Source organism: Bombina bombina, chromosome 2 (genome assembly GCF_027579735.1).
Source record: "Bombina bombina isolate aBomBom1 chromosome 2, aBomBom1.pri, whole genome shotgun sequence".
NCBI classification, from domain to species: domain Eukaryota; kingdom Metazoa; phylum Chordata; class Amphibia; order Anura; family Bombinatoridae; genus Bombina; species Bombina bombina.
Window position 1 is genome coordinate 59,450,421 of NC_069500.1, and position 18,005 is coordinate 59,468,425.

Here is an 18,005-nt window from a genome sequence, read left to right on the forward strand (position 1 = left end):
CCACCTGAAGCAGAAGTTAAGAAGCGGCGGTCTGAGGCGGCGGACAGCAATCAGCCCGATCAGATACAATCGGGTTGATTGAAACCCCCTGCAGAATGTGCAGGGGGCGGCATTGCACAAGCATTTCACTAGAAATGCTTGCGCAATGATAAATGCGAATGCTGTCTGTATTTATCGATGTGCGGCAGACATGATCGGCTACAGCGGATAATGTCCGGCCGCACATTCTTAAATCGGCCCCATAATCTGATGTGGTTATTATTTTGTTAAGTTATATCATAGGGACATTAAGTCATTTATTTATCAAGATTGTTTGGCAGCTATCTCTAAAATGATGTAGTATAAGCACAAATCTAGGGATTTCCCTTGTGATGTTGTAGTATTTGTCCAGAATGTCTCATCGGCATAATAGTGTGTAGGTTGTCTAATGATTGCCTTATGTTACAGTGTATATGTTTATTACATTTATACCTATCTGCAATTATGAAGATTATACATAAGTATATATAATATACTGTTTATTTTTTTATTTACTATAGACTTATAGCATTATATTTGTAACAACCTATAGATATTAGGATGAGTTCTGGAACTCAGAAGCAGAAAACAGCTAATAAGCACAAAATATCCAAGGCAGAGGTATCCAAAAAACGGTTAGGACAAAAATCAGAATTAGACAAGCCAAAGATCAGGGCAGGCGGCAATCAGAGAAGTCAAGGGTAAGTCAAAGAACCAGCAAAACAGGATACACAGGAAACAAACGCCAGAAGTTCTGAAGCAGGAAGCAAAACAACCAAGCACTGACTGACAGGTATGCTCTGCTTATATAGGGGTTGCTGAATCTCATAATCTGGTCTCATCTGTAGGTGGGAGTTACCTGAAGTCAATATAAGTGGGGGTAGGACTTGGTGCCATCTTGGTTTTCTCACTGTCCTTGTTCCGTCCGCCTGCCATGATCCCGAGCTCCGCCACGGCGACCGACTCTCTCGCATGGCAGCCGCCATCTTGGAAAGATAGAGCGACCGCCGCGGGTTCCCCAGCCACGGGACGAGGTGCAGAGGCTGATGACCAGGGAGCAGAGGCCACAGACACCGGGATCGCTACTGACTGACTCCGCTGAACAGGTGAGTACCGGCATATATGACAATATTGCTTTCACGTAATGTATGTTATGCAGATAGGTTTATATTTTGCAGTTCATTTTAATAATGTTTTGTCATATACTTATTTTTGCCAATATGTTGCAAAAAAAAACCATATATTTTTTTTCATGTTTCTTATTTGTGCTTCGTGCACATAATGGTTTTCATATGTACTTTTATATATATGTAGTCTTTCTACATATAATTCCTCATTTGATCTCTGTGTGTATGTCTCTACAGGAAATAGGGTCTTGTATACAACTCTTATTAGGTTGTATATATCTACTTGCATGTATATCTGTTCACATATTGTTTATTTATATGTAAACCTGTGTGTTTTTGTAACATTGTAGATATTTTATGTCCTATACTTTGATTTAGTGTACACAATATTTTTCATGCCTTTGTAGTTATATACATTTTACTGTGCATCTTTAAATTTCTTAAAAGTATTTAAAGGGACACTGAACCCAAATTTTTTATTTCGTGATTCAGATAGAGCATGAAATTTTAAGCAACTTTAAACTTGATATAATTTTTTTGCATACATTTATATCTTTCAATATGAAGTCAAACCGGACCACCGGATTCAATTCTTTGTCTTTCAGGAGATTATAAATATTTAATTGTTTCTACTAGGATTTTAGGCAAACTTTTAGTTTGTTCTTCTTTCTGATCCTGGGAAGGCTTGGAAGACTTCTGCTGTTTCTTTAGCCTTTTGTTTAAAACTTTTGTTTTTCAAACATTTTTTTGGAGGCAGGTCTGCCTCCCTTGTAGCAGATTTCTGCTCATTCTACTAGGTCAGTTGTAACTTCTTGGACTTTCAACAATTACAGTGGGTATTTAAAAGAATCAAATTTTTTTGCTTTGCAGCCTGAAATAAAGACACACAGTTTTTGTTTATCCAGTTGTAATTACTCTTGCAACTTATAACATCCAAGGGAAAGATATAAAACCAACATGTCAGGCAAAAACAAAGATAATTTAAAAACAGAATCACTGCGTTGGAAAAAGGATCACCCCTTTGTGTCAGTATTTTGTAGAACCACCTTTTGCTTTAATTACAGCCTTTAGTCTGTTGGGATATGCCTCTACTAATTGTGTACATCTAGACTGTGCAATATTTGCCCACTCTTCTTTGCAGAACTGCTCCAGTTCCGTTACATTTGATGGTGACCGTTTGTGGAGCTCAGTCGTGACTGCATGTGGTCTGTCTTGAGGAGTGGCTTTTTTCTTGCAACCCTCCCATGCAAGCCACATATGTGGAGAATTTGTGATATTGTTGTCACATGCACACAATGACCACGCATTGCTGTGGACCTCTTGGTAGCCTCTGACCAGTTTCCTCCTGGCTCTTTCATCCAGTTTGGAGCGACATCCTGATTCAGAGAGGGTCTGTGTTGTACAAAATACCTTCCACTTCTTAATAATATACTTCACTGTCCTTCTAAGCAATGATAAATCCTTTGCTATTTTCTTGTATCCATCTCCTGACTAGTGATGTCCCGAACTGTTCGCCCGCGAACGGTTCACAGCGAACATAGCTTGTTCGCGTTTGTGGGCGAACACATGGCGATGTTCGATCCGCCCCTATGTGTCATCATTGTGGAAACTTTGACCCTTTATGTCACAGCCGCCTGACACATTAGAGCCAATCAACATCAGACACTCCCTCATAGACACTCCCAGCTACTCGGAATCCGCCATTTTAGACTCATAACAACCTTGCTTTTTTAATGAGAGGACGTGTTGTGTTTTTGCTCCTGACATTAATAGGAAAAACATAGCTAGGCTAGTGTATTTACAGTCCAGAAGGACTCCACTCATCTCTGCTGCAAGCACAGCACCCCAAAAAGCCCTTTTTAGGGCTATACTGTATTTCATGCCGTTTTTTTTTTCCGTTTTTTTTTTATTAGCATTTGCCTGGCTTTCAGCTGTGTGTTTAAGGCTCACAGCATATGCTGTGACTACTGCCACCACTGATATCTCTCTAACAACATTAGTTTAAATGTAACTAACCCAAAAATATAATTATTTTTCTAGTGTAATTTTTTTTCATTTTCTATTAGGCCAGTGTCACACAGCATATACTCTGGTTCATTGCTCTGTGCCAGCCAGCAGCCACCAGTGTTAATATCCGTTTATAACATTATTTTAAATTAAAAAAAAAAAAAATATATGCTATTGTAATTTAATTACATTTACTATCATGCCTGTGTCTGTCAGGCTCACTCAGCATTAATATACCTCTTTTTTTTTTTCAGTCTTTTGGTTAATTGGTCTGTGCCAGGCAGCCACCCAGCACTCATATCTATTTTTCTTTCACCTTAATTTTAATATAAAAAAAAAAAAAGTTTAAATTTGTTTGCTAGTGTAATCTAATATAATTTTCTATCCGGCCTGTGTGTTTTTCTGACATAGAGAGCCTACTGTGTTTACTTGCTGCCCTCCCTAGTCTATGAGCCACGACTCATATGTGTTTAACCTTTTTTTAATTTCCCCCCCAAAAAAATAATTTCAATCATTTTTCTAGTGTAATCTAATAGTATTTTCTATCAGGCGTGTGTGTATCCGACATACAGAGCCTACTGTTTTTAATAGCTGCCCTTCCAAGGCTATCAGCCACGACTCATATGTATGTGCTTAACCTTTTTCTTAAAATTTCCAAAAAAAAGTCTTTAAATCATTATGCTAGTGTAATCTAATTGTATTTTCTATCAGGCCTGTGTCTAACTGTCTATCTGACTTACACAGCATACTGTTGTTATAATTGCTGCCCTACGTAGCAGCCAGCCAGTGCGACCACTCATAGAGTCATATGTGCATTGCACTTCTTAATTTTCAAATATTTTGCTAGTGTAATGTAACTTAATTTTCTATCAGTCCTGTGTTTTTGTCACTTACACAGCATACTGTGTTAAATTGCTGCCCTACCTACCATCCACGACTCATATCTGCCAGGCCCAAGTAGCCAATTAGTGGCACCAATCACAATTCTTGTAACAGTAATAAAAAAATAAAAAAAATCATAATTTTTTGGACTGCAAATATTCAGTCTCCTAGTGCCATTGAATTTCATTTACCTCCTGCCTGCCACTGCCAGCCTTTTGTGCCAGGCCGTCTAGCCAACTATTTACACCAATCATAATTGTTGTCACAGTCAGACAGTATAGTTATTAATTTAAATAAAAACATTTTTTAGTGTTGATCTTAATCCTCAGTTTGCTCGTGCCTTTGAATTGCACTTTTCTACAGCCTTCCAAGCCTGTGTGCCAGGCCTACTTAAAAAATATTTACAACAATCATATTTGTTGTGACAGTATTCTAATAATTAAAAATTAAAATTTTTGGTAATAGTTGCTGTGATTTGAATCCTCAGTTTGCTGGTGCCATTGAATAGCACTTTCCTCCTGCCTTGCAGCCTGCTGTGAGCCAGGCCCACCTAGCCAATTGTTGTCAGCAATCATATTTCTGTTAACAGTATTGCAAAAATTGTCAATCATCACTGTTTAGACTGTCAGTAATCAAAATACAGCCAATGAAGGGCCTGTTAGTGCAAAACCGCTTGGCTTTTTTTTGGCTTTGGGTGCAGCTATTCATGCAGGCCATATAGAGCTGACAACATTCGGTGTCGTATCAGCTATTAAACTAATAAGAACAGTACTACCAAAATACAGCCAATGAAGGGCCTTAGGAAGACTGAGCCAAGGTTGGATTGTAGTATTTGGTTAGGCTAATCATGATGGCCATGTAGACCACCACCACCGAGAGTCCTGGAAGTAACAGGGATGATGAGATGAAAGTGCTAAGAATAGTACTACTTGAAACAACAGAGTTAGCCATGGGTGTTAATCCAAGACCGCTTGGATTTATTTTTGTATTGGGTGCGGCTAATCATGCAGGCCATATAGAGCTGCCACCATTCGGTGTTGTATCAGCTATAAAAATAATAAGAACTGTACTATCAAAATACAGACAATGAAGGGCCTATGAAGACTGAGCAAAGGTTGGATTGTAGTACAGGTGGCCCTCGTTTTACAACGGTTCAATTTACACCGTTTCAGAATAACAACCTTTTTTTCCAGTCATGTGACTGCTATTGAAAAGCATTGAGAAGCAGTGCATTTATTAAAATAGCCAGTAGGTGGAGCTGTCCGCTTGTGTTGCAGCAAAGCCAAGCAAGCTGAAATTAATCAGTTTAACCAGACCTGAGCTATCAAGCAGATTTCAAAGGAAAGAGATCTTCCTGTCTATAAATCAGTCCAGATTGGAATTCATAGAAAGAACTGTTTGCAGAAAAATGCAAGTGAAGTCTGTGTTGTGTGATTATTTTATTAGGTTTATAATGCTGTTTAGCAAATGCTTTTGCTCATTTAACTTAGTTTAATTATATATTCTGTGTTGTGGGATTATTTTATTAGGTTTATAATGCTGTTTAGCATTTAAAGTCTTCATTTCAAAGCTTTAAAAATAATGTATTAGGTGTTACTTATGACAATTCTGAAAGGGGCCTGGAACCTATCTCCCTCACTTCCCATTGACTTACATTATAAACTGGGTTTCAATTTACAACGGTTTCGATTTACAACCATTCCTTCTGGAACCTAACCCCGGCGTAAACTGAGGGCTACCTGTATTTTGTTCGGCTAATCATGATGGCTATGTAGACCGCCCGTAACAGGGATGAAAGTGCTAAGAATAGTACTAATTGAAACAACCGAGTTAGCCATGGGTGTTAGTCTAAGACCACTCGGCTTTTTTTTGGGTTTGGGTGCAGCTAATCATGAAGGCCAGATAGACCTACCACCATTTGGTGTTGTAACAGGTATGAAAATGCAAAGAACAGTACTACTTAACACAACCTACTTACCATGGGTCCCAGAGCATATGTTTGGTTGTTATATTTTGTAAGGGTAATCATGCAGGCCATATAGACCTCCACCGATAGGGTGAGTATGAGTAACAGCTATTAAAATGCGAAGGACATTACTAATTAACACAACATAGTTACCATGGGTCGCAGACCAAGAGCAGATGTCTTATTATTATATTTTGTATGGGTAATCATCCAGGCCGTATAGACCTCACCAAATAGGGGGAGTTACAGAGATTAAAGTGCTAAGAATGGTAGTACTTAAAACACAACCTCGTTAAAATAGGTAGCAGACCACATGTCTTATTATTATAATTTTTCTGGGTAATCTGGCAGGCCATATAGAACTCCCCCGATAGGGGGGGGGGGAACAGGGATTAAAGTGCTAAGAAAAGTACTAATTAACACAAGCTAGTTGGGTCCAAGAACGCATGTTTGATTATTAGAATTTATTAGGGTAATTATATATCTAACAAATCTATCTATTTCTCTTCTATCGATTCTATCTAACTATCAATCTATGTATATCTATCTATCCTATCTATCACTATCAATCTATCTTCTGTCCGGGATGTTTTGAGACAGCCACTTTGGGAATGTTAGTTGATTTAGACCCATTATGGCTTAAAAGCAGACTCTGCATCAACTATGTAATTTTCCATGGGAGTTTTGCCAGGGATCCCCCTCCAGCATGCAACAGTCCAGGTGTTAGTACCCTTGAAACAACTTTTCCATCACTATTGTGGCCAGAAAGAGTCCTTGTAGGTTTTAAAGTTCGCCTGCCTATTGAATTCAAGGTGAATTTTAGGTTCGCGACATCACTACTCCTGACATGTGCCTGTCCACAACTTTATCCCGGAGATCTTTTAACAGTACCTTGCCACCCATAGTAGATTATTTGCTTTAGTTGCATTACCAGGGACTGAGATGCTACAGGAAAGTTCTTTTCATGCCGAGCTTATCAACATGCCCACAGCAGATCACAGTTGAAGGTCAAATGGCTTTGTGTGTGCCATTGAGAAGGTGATTAGCTACACCTGATTGAGTTTCTAACTAATTTTAGAAGAGGGTGATCCTTTTTCCAACTCAGTGATTCTGTTTTTGAATTTTCTTTATTTTTGCCTGACATGTTGGTGTTATATCTTTCACTTGGATGTTATAAGTTGCACAGAGTAATTACAACTGGATAAACAAAAACTTTACAGGCTGAAAAGCAACACAATGTGATTATTTTCAAGGGGGGGTAATTATTTTCAATACCCACTGTAGGTTTCAGTTGATCTAAATTGCTAGGCAGCTATTTGGTACTCTTTTTCTAGTCTCCATTTGAGGTTTTTACTTCTTCTGAAGCAGCCCTTTGTAGAAAGTTCCTTCAGGCAATTGTCTCAGTTTGACTTTTGTGCCTGTATTAGATATGTGTGTGTGTACAGGGAGTGCAGAATTATTAGGCAAATGAGTATTTTGACCACATCATCCTCTTTATGCATGTTGTCTTACTCCAAGCTGTATAGGCTCGAAAGCCTACTACCAATTAAGCATATTAGGTGATGTGCATCTCTGTAATGAGAAGGGGTGTGGTTTAATGACATCAACACCCTATATCAGGTGTGCATAATTATTAGGCAACTTCCTTTGGCAAAATGGGTCAAAAGAAGGACTTGACAGGCGCAGAAAAGTAAAAAATAGTGAGATATCTTGCAGAGGGATGCAGCACTCTTAAAATTGCAAAGCTTCTGAAGCATGATCATCGAACAATCAAGCGTTTCATTCAAAATAGTCAACAGGGTCGCAAGAAGCGTATGGAAAAACCAAGGCGCAAAATAACTGCCCATGAACTGAGAAAAGTCAAGCGTGCAGCTGCCAAGATGCCACTTGCCACCAGTTTGGCCATATTTCAGAGCTGCAACATCACTCGAGTGCCCAAAAGCACAAGGTGTGCAATACTCAGAGACATGGCCAAGGTAAGAAAGGCTGAAAGACGACCACCACTGAACAAGACACACAAGCTGAAACATCAATACTGGGCCAAGAAATATCTCAAGACTGATTTTTCTAAGGTTTTATGGACTGATGAAACGAGAGTGAGTCTTGATGGGCCAGATAGATGGGCCCGTGGCTGGATTGGTAAAGAGCAGAGAGCTCCAGTCCGACTCAGACGCCAGCAAGGTGGAGGTGGAGTACTGGTTTGGGCTGGTATCATCAAAGATGAGCTTGTGGGGCCTTTTCGGGTTGAGGATGGAGTCAAGCTCAACTCCCAGTTCTACTGCCAGTTTCTCGAAGACACCTTCTTCAAGCAGGAAGAAGTCTGCATCCTTCAAGAAAAACATGATTTTCATGCAGGACAATGCTCCATCACACGTGTCTAAGTACTCCACAGCGTGGCTGGCAAGAAAGGGTATAAAAGAAGAAAATCTAATGACATGGCCTCCTTGTTCACCTGATCTGAACCCCATTGAGAACCTGTGGTCCATCATCAAATGTGAGATTGACAAGGAGGGGAAACAGTACGCCTCTCTGAACAGTGTCTGGGAGGCTGTGGTTGCTGCTGCACGCAATGTTGATGGTGAACAGATCAAAACACTGACAGAATCCATGGATGGCAGGCTTTTGAGTGTCCTTGCAAAGAAAGGTGGCTATATTGGTCACTGATTTGTTTTTGTTTTGTTTTTGAATGTCAGAAATGTATATTTGTGAATGTTGAGATGTTATATTGGTTTCACTGGTAAAAATAAATAATTGAAATGGGTATATATTTGTTTTTTGTTAAGTTGCCTAATAATTATGCACAGTAATAGTCACCTGCACACACAGATATTCCCCTAAAATAGCTATAACTAAAAACAAACTAAAAACTACTTCCAAAACTATTCAGCTTTGATATTAATGAGTTTTTTGGGTTCATTGAGAACATGGTTGTTGTTCAATAATAAAATTAATCCTCAAAAATACAACTTGCCTAATAATTCTGCACTCCCTGTATATGTATATATCTATCTATCTATATCTATATCTATATCTATCTCTATCTATCTCTCTCTCTATCTCTCTCTCTATCTCTCTCTCTATCTCTCTCTCTATCTCTCTCTCTATCTCTATCTATCTCTATATCTATCTCTATATCTATCTATCTATCTCTATATCTATCTCTATATCTATCTATCTATCTCTATATCTATCTATCTCTATCTATCTATCTCTATCTATCTATCTATCTCTATATCTATCTATCTCTATCTATCTATCTATCTATCTATCTCTATCTATCTATCTCTATCTCTATCTATCTATCTCTATCTATCTCTATCTATATCTATCTCTATATCTATCTATCTATCTATCTATCTCTATCTATCTCTATCTATCTCTATCTATCTCTATCTATCTATCTCTATCTATCTCTATCTATCTCTATCTATCTCTATCTATATATATATAAGTATTTACTTAATTAAAAGGAAGAATATATGTATTTGCTGTTGGGGATTTAATTTCTCAGTGAAAAATAGGTTTGTTTTTTTAAAATCCCTCCCTTTATGTTATTACTCATGGACTCCAGATCTTGGATTGTGGACTCTCACCACCTGTATGAAAGAAAACATAATTTATACTTACCTGATAAATTAATTTATTTTATGGTGGTGAGAGCCCATGAGACCTCACCCTTGTGTTTTTACTGGGTTTAGTTGTTTATTTCTAGCTCCTTTTTTTGGTTCTTATTCCTTTTTCTTCCCTCACTTGCTTGGCTATATGTTAGACTGAGGTATGTGATAGAGGTTATATAGAGCTCTTGGGGTTTCTCCTCCTAGTGGTAAAGAAGGGTAATTCCATGAGTAATGGATTGTGGACTCTCACTACCATGAAATAAATTAATTAATCAGGTAAGTATAAATTATGTTTTCCTTACCCATTATGAGATGCTTATGGTGCCATATCTAGAACCACTACACACAGTATAATCTATTTAAAGGGACACTGAACCTATTTTTTTTTCTTTCATGATTCAGATACAGCATGCAATTTTAAGCAACTTTCTAATTTACTCCTGTTATCAATTTTTCTTCGTTCACATTTAGTGCAACTATTAATGACATTTCAGAGACTAGTGCTGATATATCGAGACGCTTGTGCAATGCTAAATGCAGACAGCATATTGCTGCCCGCTAGCCACAATGACAGATGGACAGGTTTGGATTGTCCGCCCTAAGTTTCTTAAATGTAAGCACTTATCTTTGATTATGTACATTTTCTGAATTAAAGGGCTTGGTGTTGACTGCCCTGTAGTCATGGTTTAAACTGTCCAGGACTGCCTGGTATGTGCCAGTGGCTTTTCCAGTTAGTTTATTGGCCAATATTGTGACCTAATCCTCCTGGTCAATGCTTTGAAGCACGTTGTCTTTCAAAGTCTTGCAAAAATCCTTCAATGTCACCTTCCATATCTGTGAAGGTGAGAATGGCCTGCAAGGGCAGCTTTTTCTTGGGGCAAAATATATGAAAGAGGAGTTAATACTACTTAAATATTAATCTGGTGCATCCCTATAAGAAATAAACAAAAATTATAGAAAGAGCATAAAGGACACACAATACTGTCCCTCTAAGAAAGGGAAAAACAAAGCACACAGGAAATTAGTTATAAAATATAATTTATTTAAGAACTTACCTGATAAATTCATTTATTTCATATTAGCAAGAGTCCATGAGCTAGTGACGTATGGGATATACATTCCTACCAGGAGGGGCAAAGTTTCCCAAACCTTAAAATGCCTATAAATACACCCCTCACCACACCCACAATTCAGTTTAACGAATAGCCAAGAAGTGGGGTGATAAGAAAGGAGCGAAAGCATAAAAAAAATAAGGAATTGGAATAATTGTGCTTTATACAAAAAATCATAACCACCACAAAAAAGGGTGGGCCTCATGGACTCTTGCTAATATGAAAGAAATGAATTTATCAGGTAAGTTCTTCCATAAATTATGTTTTCTTTCATGTAATTAGCAAGAGTCCATGAGCTAGTGACGTATGGGATAGCAAATACCCAAGATGTGGAACTTCCACGCAATAGTCACTAGAGAGGGAGGGATAAAATAAAGACAGCCAATTCCGCTGAAAAATTAATCCACTACCCAAATCAAAAAAGTTTCAATTTTTATAATGAAAAAAACTGAAATCATAAGCAGAAGAATCAAACTGAAACAGCTGCCTGAAGTACCATTCTACCAAAACTGCTTCTAAAGAATAGAAAACATCAAAATGGTAGAACATAGTAAAAGTATGCAAAGAAGACCAAGTCATTGCTTTGCAAATCTGATCAACAGAAGCTTCATTCTTAAAAAGCCCAGGAAGTAGAAAGTTACCTAGTAGAATGAGCCGTAATCCTCCGAGGCGGGAATCCACCCGACTCAAAATAAGCATGATGAATCAAAAGTTTAAGCAAGATGCCAAATAAATGGCAGAAGCCTTTTGACCTTCCTAAAACCAGAAAAGATAAAAAATAGACTAGAAGTCTATCTGAAATCTGAATAGCTTCAACATAGAATTTCAAAAACTCTTACCATATCCAAAGAAAGTAAGAATCTCACCAAAGAAGTCTTAGGAAAACAATAATTCCTCCCTAATGTTTGTTAGAATTTACAACTTTAGGTAAGAATTGAAATGAGGACAGCAAAAACCACCTTATCCTGATGAAAAAAATCAGAAAAAAGAGATTCACAAGAAAGAACAGATAATTCAAAAACTGTTCTAGCTGAAGAGATGTCCAAAAAGAACAATACTTTCCATGAAAGTAATTAATGTCCAGAGCAAGCATATGCTCAAATAGAAGAGCCTGAAAAACCTTCAGAACCAAATTAAGACTCCAAGGAGGAGAAATTGGCTTAATGACAGGCTTGATACGAATCAAAACCTGAACAAAATGATGAATATCAGGAAGTAACACTGCCTTATCCTGATGAAAAATCAGAAAAGGATATTCACAAAAAAGAGCAGATAACTCAAAAACTCTTCTAGCAGAAGAAATAACCAAAAGGAACAATACTTTTCCAAGAAAGTAATTTAATGTTCAGAGAATGCATAGTTTCAAACGGAGGAGCCTGTAAAGCCCTCAGCACCAAATTGAGACTCCAAAGAGGAGAGATTGAATTAATGACAGGCTTGATACGGACCAAAGCCTGTACAAAACAATGAATATCAGGATGATTAGCAGTCTTTCTGTGAAAAAAGAACAGAAAGAACTGAAGACAAAACCTCATCCAAACCAACCTGAAAAAATAATAAAATTCTATGAATTTTAAAAGAATGCCAAGAAAAGTAGGTCTTCCAGACTCAATAATAAATCTTTCTAGAGACAGATTTACGAGCCTGAAACATAGTATTAATCAAAGAGTCAGAGAAACCTCTATGACTAAAAATCAAGCGTTCAATCTCCATCCCTTCAATTTTAATGATTTGAGATCCTGATGGAAAAAATGGGCCTTGAGAAAGAAGGTCTGGTTTAAACGGAAGTGTCCAAGGTTGGCAACTGGCCATCCGAATGAGATCCGCATACCAAAACCTGAGAGGCCATGCTGGAGCCACCAGCATAACAAACAAATACTCCATAAGAATTTTGTAAATCACTTTGGAAGAAGAACTACAGGCGGAAAGAAATAGGCAAACAGATAATTCCAAAGAAATGTCAATGCATACACTACTTCCGCCTGAGGATCCCCGGACCTGAATAGGCCCCTGGGAAGTTCTTTATTCAGATGAGATGCCAACAGAACTATTTCTAGAAATGCTCACATCTGAAAAATTGAAAAACATATCTGGGTATGAAAGACCATTCTCCCGGATGTAAAGCTTGATTAACAGAGATAATCCGCTTCCCGAATATCTATACCTGGGGAAAAAAACACAGAATTTAGATAGGAGCTGGATTTAGCCCAAGCTAATATCCGAGACACTTCTGTCACAGCCTAAGGACTGATAGTCCTACCCTGATGATTGACATACACCATAGTTGTGATATTGTCTGAAAAATAATAAACGTCTCTTCTTCAAAAAGAAACTAACTGAAAAACTCTGAGAAAGCACGGAGTTCTAAAATATCAAATGGTAATCTCGCCTCCTGAGATTTCCAAACCCCTTGTGCTGACAGAGATCCTCAGACAGCCTCCCAACCAAAAAGACTCACATCTGTAGAGATCATGGTCCAGGTTGAAAGAAACGAAGAGACCTGTAGAACTAAATGATGGTGATCTTAACCACCAAATCAAGAGAGATAAATATTAGGATTTGAAGATTTAAAATGCGAAATCCTAGAATCCTTGCACCATAATTCAGCATAAAAGACTGGAAAGGTTCTTTCTATTGAAAATGAGCAAAGGGAATTGAATCCAATGCTGTGGCCATAAGACCTAAAACTTCTATGCATATATAGCAACTGAAGGAAATAAGAGAGACTAAAGGTACCGACAGACGGAACCCAATAAAATTGTCCCTTGTCTGATAGAGACAAAGACAGTGACACAAACTATCTGGAAACCTAAAAAAGGTGACCCTTGTGTGAGGAATCAAGAGCTTTTGAAAAAAAGATCCTCTAACTATGTCCTGGAAGAACAAAGTGAATCATATGAGATTCCGCATCCTCAGAAAAAAATCTGAATGAAAACAGAAAAATGAAAATATGCATTTATTGTATCTAATGAAAACAAATAATGCTAACACTGAGCAAAAAAAAAAAGGCAGAATAGTTTGAATAAAACTCAAAAACCCAGTTCCTAAAAATGGAACTGGAAGAAATACCCCAGAAGATTCCAGGTCTGAGCAGCGCTTGAACCCCACGGGTGATCAGCCATGCTTCAACAGTACCCAAAATATATAGGACCGAAACACACTTAAAGAAAGTGTTAGCCTTACTGGAATAAAATCAAAGAAATTTGGACCGAATAGAACCAAAAAAATTAAAAAAAAGTCTTAACCTGCCCCTTGCCAGCCAAGCTGGAATACGGCACGTACATCGCAATTTTAGGGAGCTGATTTCGAACTGAAAAATTTCCAATTAAAAACATGTTACTTGGGAAAGAATTCAGGAATTCGTTCCTTAATAAGAACAACCAAACTAGTATAAGCTTAAAGTTTTAGTCTTAGAACTCAATCTTGAAGCCCAGAGTAACAGTTAAGAATTGAATCCAATTATAAAACAAATAATTGATTATCTTAGAACAAAAGAAATATGGATTTTTAGAAATCACAAAATTCTTCTAGCTAAAACAGCTAAAGACATAGATTAAACCTCATTTGCGAAAATATTCAATAAAATGAAGACACAAATGAAATTATTAGCATGATAGTCCAGTTAAAGGACCAGTCAATACACTGGACTTGCATAATCAATAAATGCAAATCAACAAGACAAATGCAACAGCACCTAGTCTAGTAAATTTTGTCCCTTTACTTTAAGATCAAGTATCAGATTATGATTTATTTTAGCATTATTAAACAGAAAAAATGAAGCAATTGCAACATCATCCAAATAAATCACAGGTCCAAGAAAAGTACCTGAAACTAAATAATTTTCCATAAATAAGATACAACCATCTAAAGGAAAATAAATACTATTTTGTTATAGAAACAATAGCATAATTAGTAGAGATAGCCCCAATAAATTGGAGAACCCTCCAAATTGAATTTAACTGCCGGCAAAGAATATAGTTTAAAACCTTTGAAGAAGGAATAAAAGAAAATTCTCAGCCTATTCCATTCCCTAGTATGAGGAACTGGAAAAAAACCTCTGAAAACACAGAAGAATACATAAGCAGAAATAGTGTTAGCTAGTCTTGAAAAAGAACTAGTTACCTTAATATCCAAAATAATCAACACCTTTTCAACAAAGAACAAATGTACTTTAATAAAAAAAAAAAAAAAAGTAGATTTGTTAGTGTCAATATCTGATGAAGAAAATTCTGAATGAGAAAAAACATCATCAGAGAAGGATAAATCAGTATGTTGTTGGTCATTTGAAACTTCAATAATTAAAAAAGAAGTTTGAAAAAGACCTAAAAATTTTATTAGAAGGCACAATGTCAGACAAAGCCTTTAAAATAAAATCATAAAAATATTCTTAGAAATTTTCTAAATATTTCTGTACATAAGATGTAAAAAGAATAGCAATATATAAAGCATAAATACTAATGGATTCTGCATGTAAAAGTTTATCATGATAACTTATTACAAACCATAGCTAAAGATAAACATTCATAACATTTAAAATAAATGAACTTAGCTTTGGTAGGACTGAACTCAGTCAACAGGAATCCCTTAGATTGTTTTGAAACAGGAACAGTGAAATCTTGCAATATGTAATAGAAAAAAACAATATTTAAAGCAAAATTATCAAATTCCTTAAATGACAGTTTCAGGAATGGGAAAAGAATGCAAAATAATAAGCTTCTAGAAACCAGAAGCAATAAAAAAGTGAGGTTTAAATAATGTGAGGAAAAAAAGTGGAACAAAAAATACGCCCACATTTTTTGCCGCCAAATATGACGCCCACATTATTGGTGCTAAATACAAAGCCCATAAATTTGGCACAAAAAAATGTCTGAATACACAAGCGTCAAAAATGACGTTTAAACAGAATACAACTTCCGGCGTCAACTACGGCGCCGGAAATGACGGAATTTTTGCGCCAAAAAAGTCTGCGCCAAGAATGACGCAATAAAAAGAAACATTTTCTGCCCCCGCGAGCCTAACAGCACACAGGGTAAAATGATCAATTGAAAATTTTCAAGGTAAAGAAAAATAAATTGAATTAAAATGCATTATCCCAAATAATGAAACTGACAGTCTGGATTTTAAAGGAATACTGATTATCCTGAATCATGGCAAATATAAGTTTAAAGACATATATTTAGAACTTTACATAGAAAGTGCCCAACCATAGCTTAGAGTGTCATAATAAAATAAGACTTACTTACCCTAAGACACTCATCTACATATAGTAGACAGCCAAACCAGTACTGAAACGAGAATCAGTAGAGGTAATGGTATATAAGAGTATATCGTCGATCTGAAAAGGGAGGTAAGAGATGAATCTCTACGACCGATAACAGAGAACCTATGAAATAGATCCCGTAGAAGGAGACCATTGAATTCAAATAGGCAATACTCTCTTCACATCCCTCTGACATTCACTGCACTCTGAGAGGAAAACCGGGCTCCAGCCTGCTGCGAAGCGCATATCAACGTAGAATCTAGCACAAACTTACTTCACCACCTCCATGGGAGGCAAAGTTTGTAAAACTGAATTGTGGGTGTGGTGAGGGGTGTATTTATAGGCATTTTAAGGTTTGGGAAACTTTGCCCCTCCTGGTAGGAATGTATATCCCATACGTCACTAGCTCATGGACTCTTGCTAATTACATGAAAGAAATGTGAATTTATTACACAATTCATACTTCAATCAGGTTTAGCACAAGGAGCTTGAATAAAATAAACCTATGCTAGGACTAACAAGAAAACACCTGCATTATATACTTCACAGAAAGAGCGGAAACCCATAGTCATAATTGCAAATGAAGTGCTTAAAACAAGGGAGCGACCGCAGCCAAAGCTGCACTCGAGGTCTAGTTACGTAACCCTCAAAGGCTTCACACCGCAGTCATCAGTCACACAAGCTTCCTCGTGATAACTGTCTCTCACCAGCACCAGGATAACACATTAGTGCCAACGTACGTTTCACCCCCACATAGAACATGTGTTTCAGGGGCTTCATCTGTGCATAATTTGTTCACTAGAAACACATGTTCTATGTAGGGGTAAAAACGTACATTGGCACCAATGTGCTATCCTGGTGCTGATGAGACCGTTATTAACAGTGGGACTATCTAAGGACACTTGTGACACATAGGCTTACCAGGTTGAATCAGCTTTTGTGAGAAGTATCCGATCACCTATGTGAAGCCCCTGAAACACATGTTCAATGTGGGGGTGAAACGTACGTTGGCACTGTGTTATCCTGGTGCTGGTGAGAGACAGTTATCACGAGGAGGCTTGTGTGACTTGGAGAAGTGTACATGTATCAGCTGTAAATGCTGGCAGCCTATGACACAGAGTCTGCGAGATCTTGACAAATTACAAACAAGTGAGTAAAAGTTACCACTCCCACCTATGTCACGCCACCTAAACCGGCACAGACCGGGAGAAAGAAGGTAGATGGCGAGTCTATCGCTTGTTCTATTTGGAGCTAAGAGATATACCTCCGGATAAACAAGCTTACAAGTGGAAGACATTCTACTGATGACCGTGGTGTGAAGCCTTTGAGGGTTACGTAACTAGGCCTCGAGTGCAGCTTTGGCTGCGGTCACTCCCTTGTTTTAAGGACTTTATTTACAGTTAGGACTATGGGTTTCCGCTCTGTGACGTATATAATGCAAGTGTTTTCTTGTTAGTCCTAGCTTAGGTTTATTTTATTCAAGCTCCTTGAGCTAAACTTGATTGAAGAATAAATTGTGTAATAAATTCACATTTATAACTAATTTCCTGTGTGCTTTGTTTCTCCCTTTCTTAGAGGGACAGTATTGTATGTCCTTTATGCTCTTTCTAGAATGTGTTTATTTTTTTTCTTGGGGCAGCGTTTATCATTCCTGTGGGATGCTGATCCCCTGCTTGGAACTTGCCGGTGCTCGATCTGCTCCTCTTTGAGCCTCTGTTACCTGAACCATCACTTGTCGCACAATCTCAAATCAAGGGTTTGACCCAAAAGAATTCCAGCCTGTTCCTCACCAAACTAGAGAATTCATTGTCTGTAGAGGCTTCTTACCCACTGCTTTCTCTGCCACCTTCCATCAGTTCCACAGTGTTGCTTTTGTTAATGGTGCTTTTTGTCTTCAAACCTCCAGCATTGATCTTTTAAGTCAGCTGTTTTTGTGAGGGTTTGGGGAAAGTTTTCTACATATTAATAAAAAGATAACACAGAGCAAAAAGAAAGACTTGTGGCTAGGAACCATCT

The 18,005-nt window shown here is 37.5% G+C and overlaps 1 protein-coding gene across 1 annotated transcript in view; it reads left to right on the forward strand.

Annotated features, from left to right (window-relative positions):
* Window positions 1-893: 893 nt before the first annotated feature.
* HAUS1 (HAUS augmin like complex subunit 1) overlaps window positions 894-18,005 on the forward strand; it is a 138,352-nt gene continuing 121,240 nt past the window's right edge. The window contains exon 1 of the mRNA XM_053701067.1: window positions 894-1,124. Coding sequence (XP_053557042.1) covers window positions 1,065-1,124 — 60 coding nt within the window. The 5' untranslated portion in view covers window positions 894-1,064. The remainder of the gene's footprint in view (window positions 1,125-18,005) is intronic.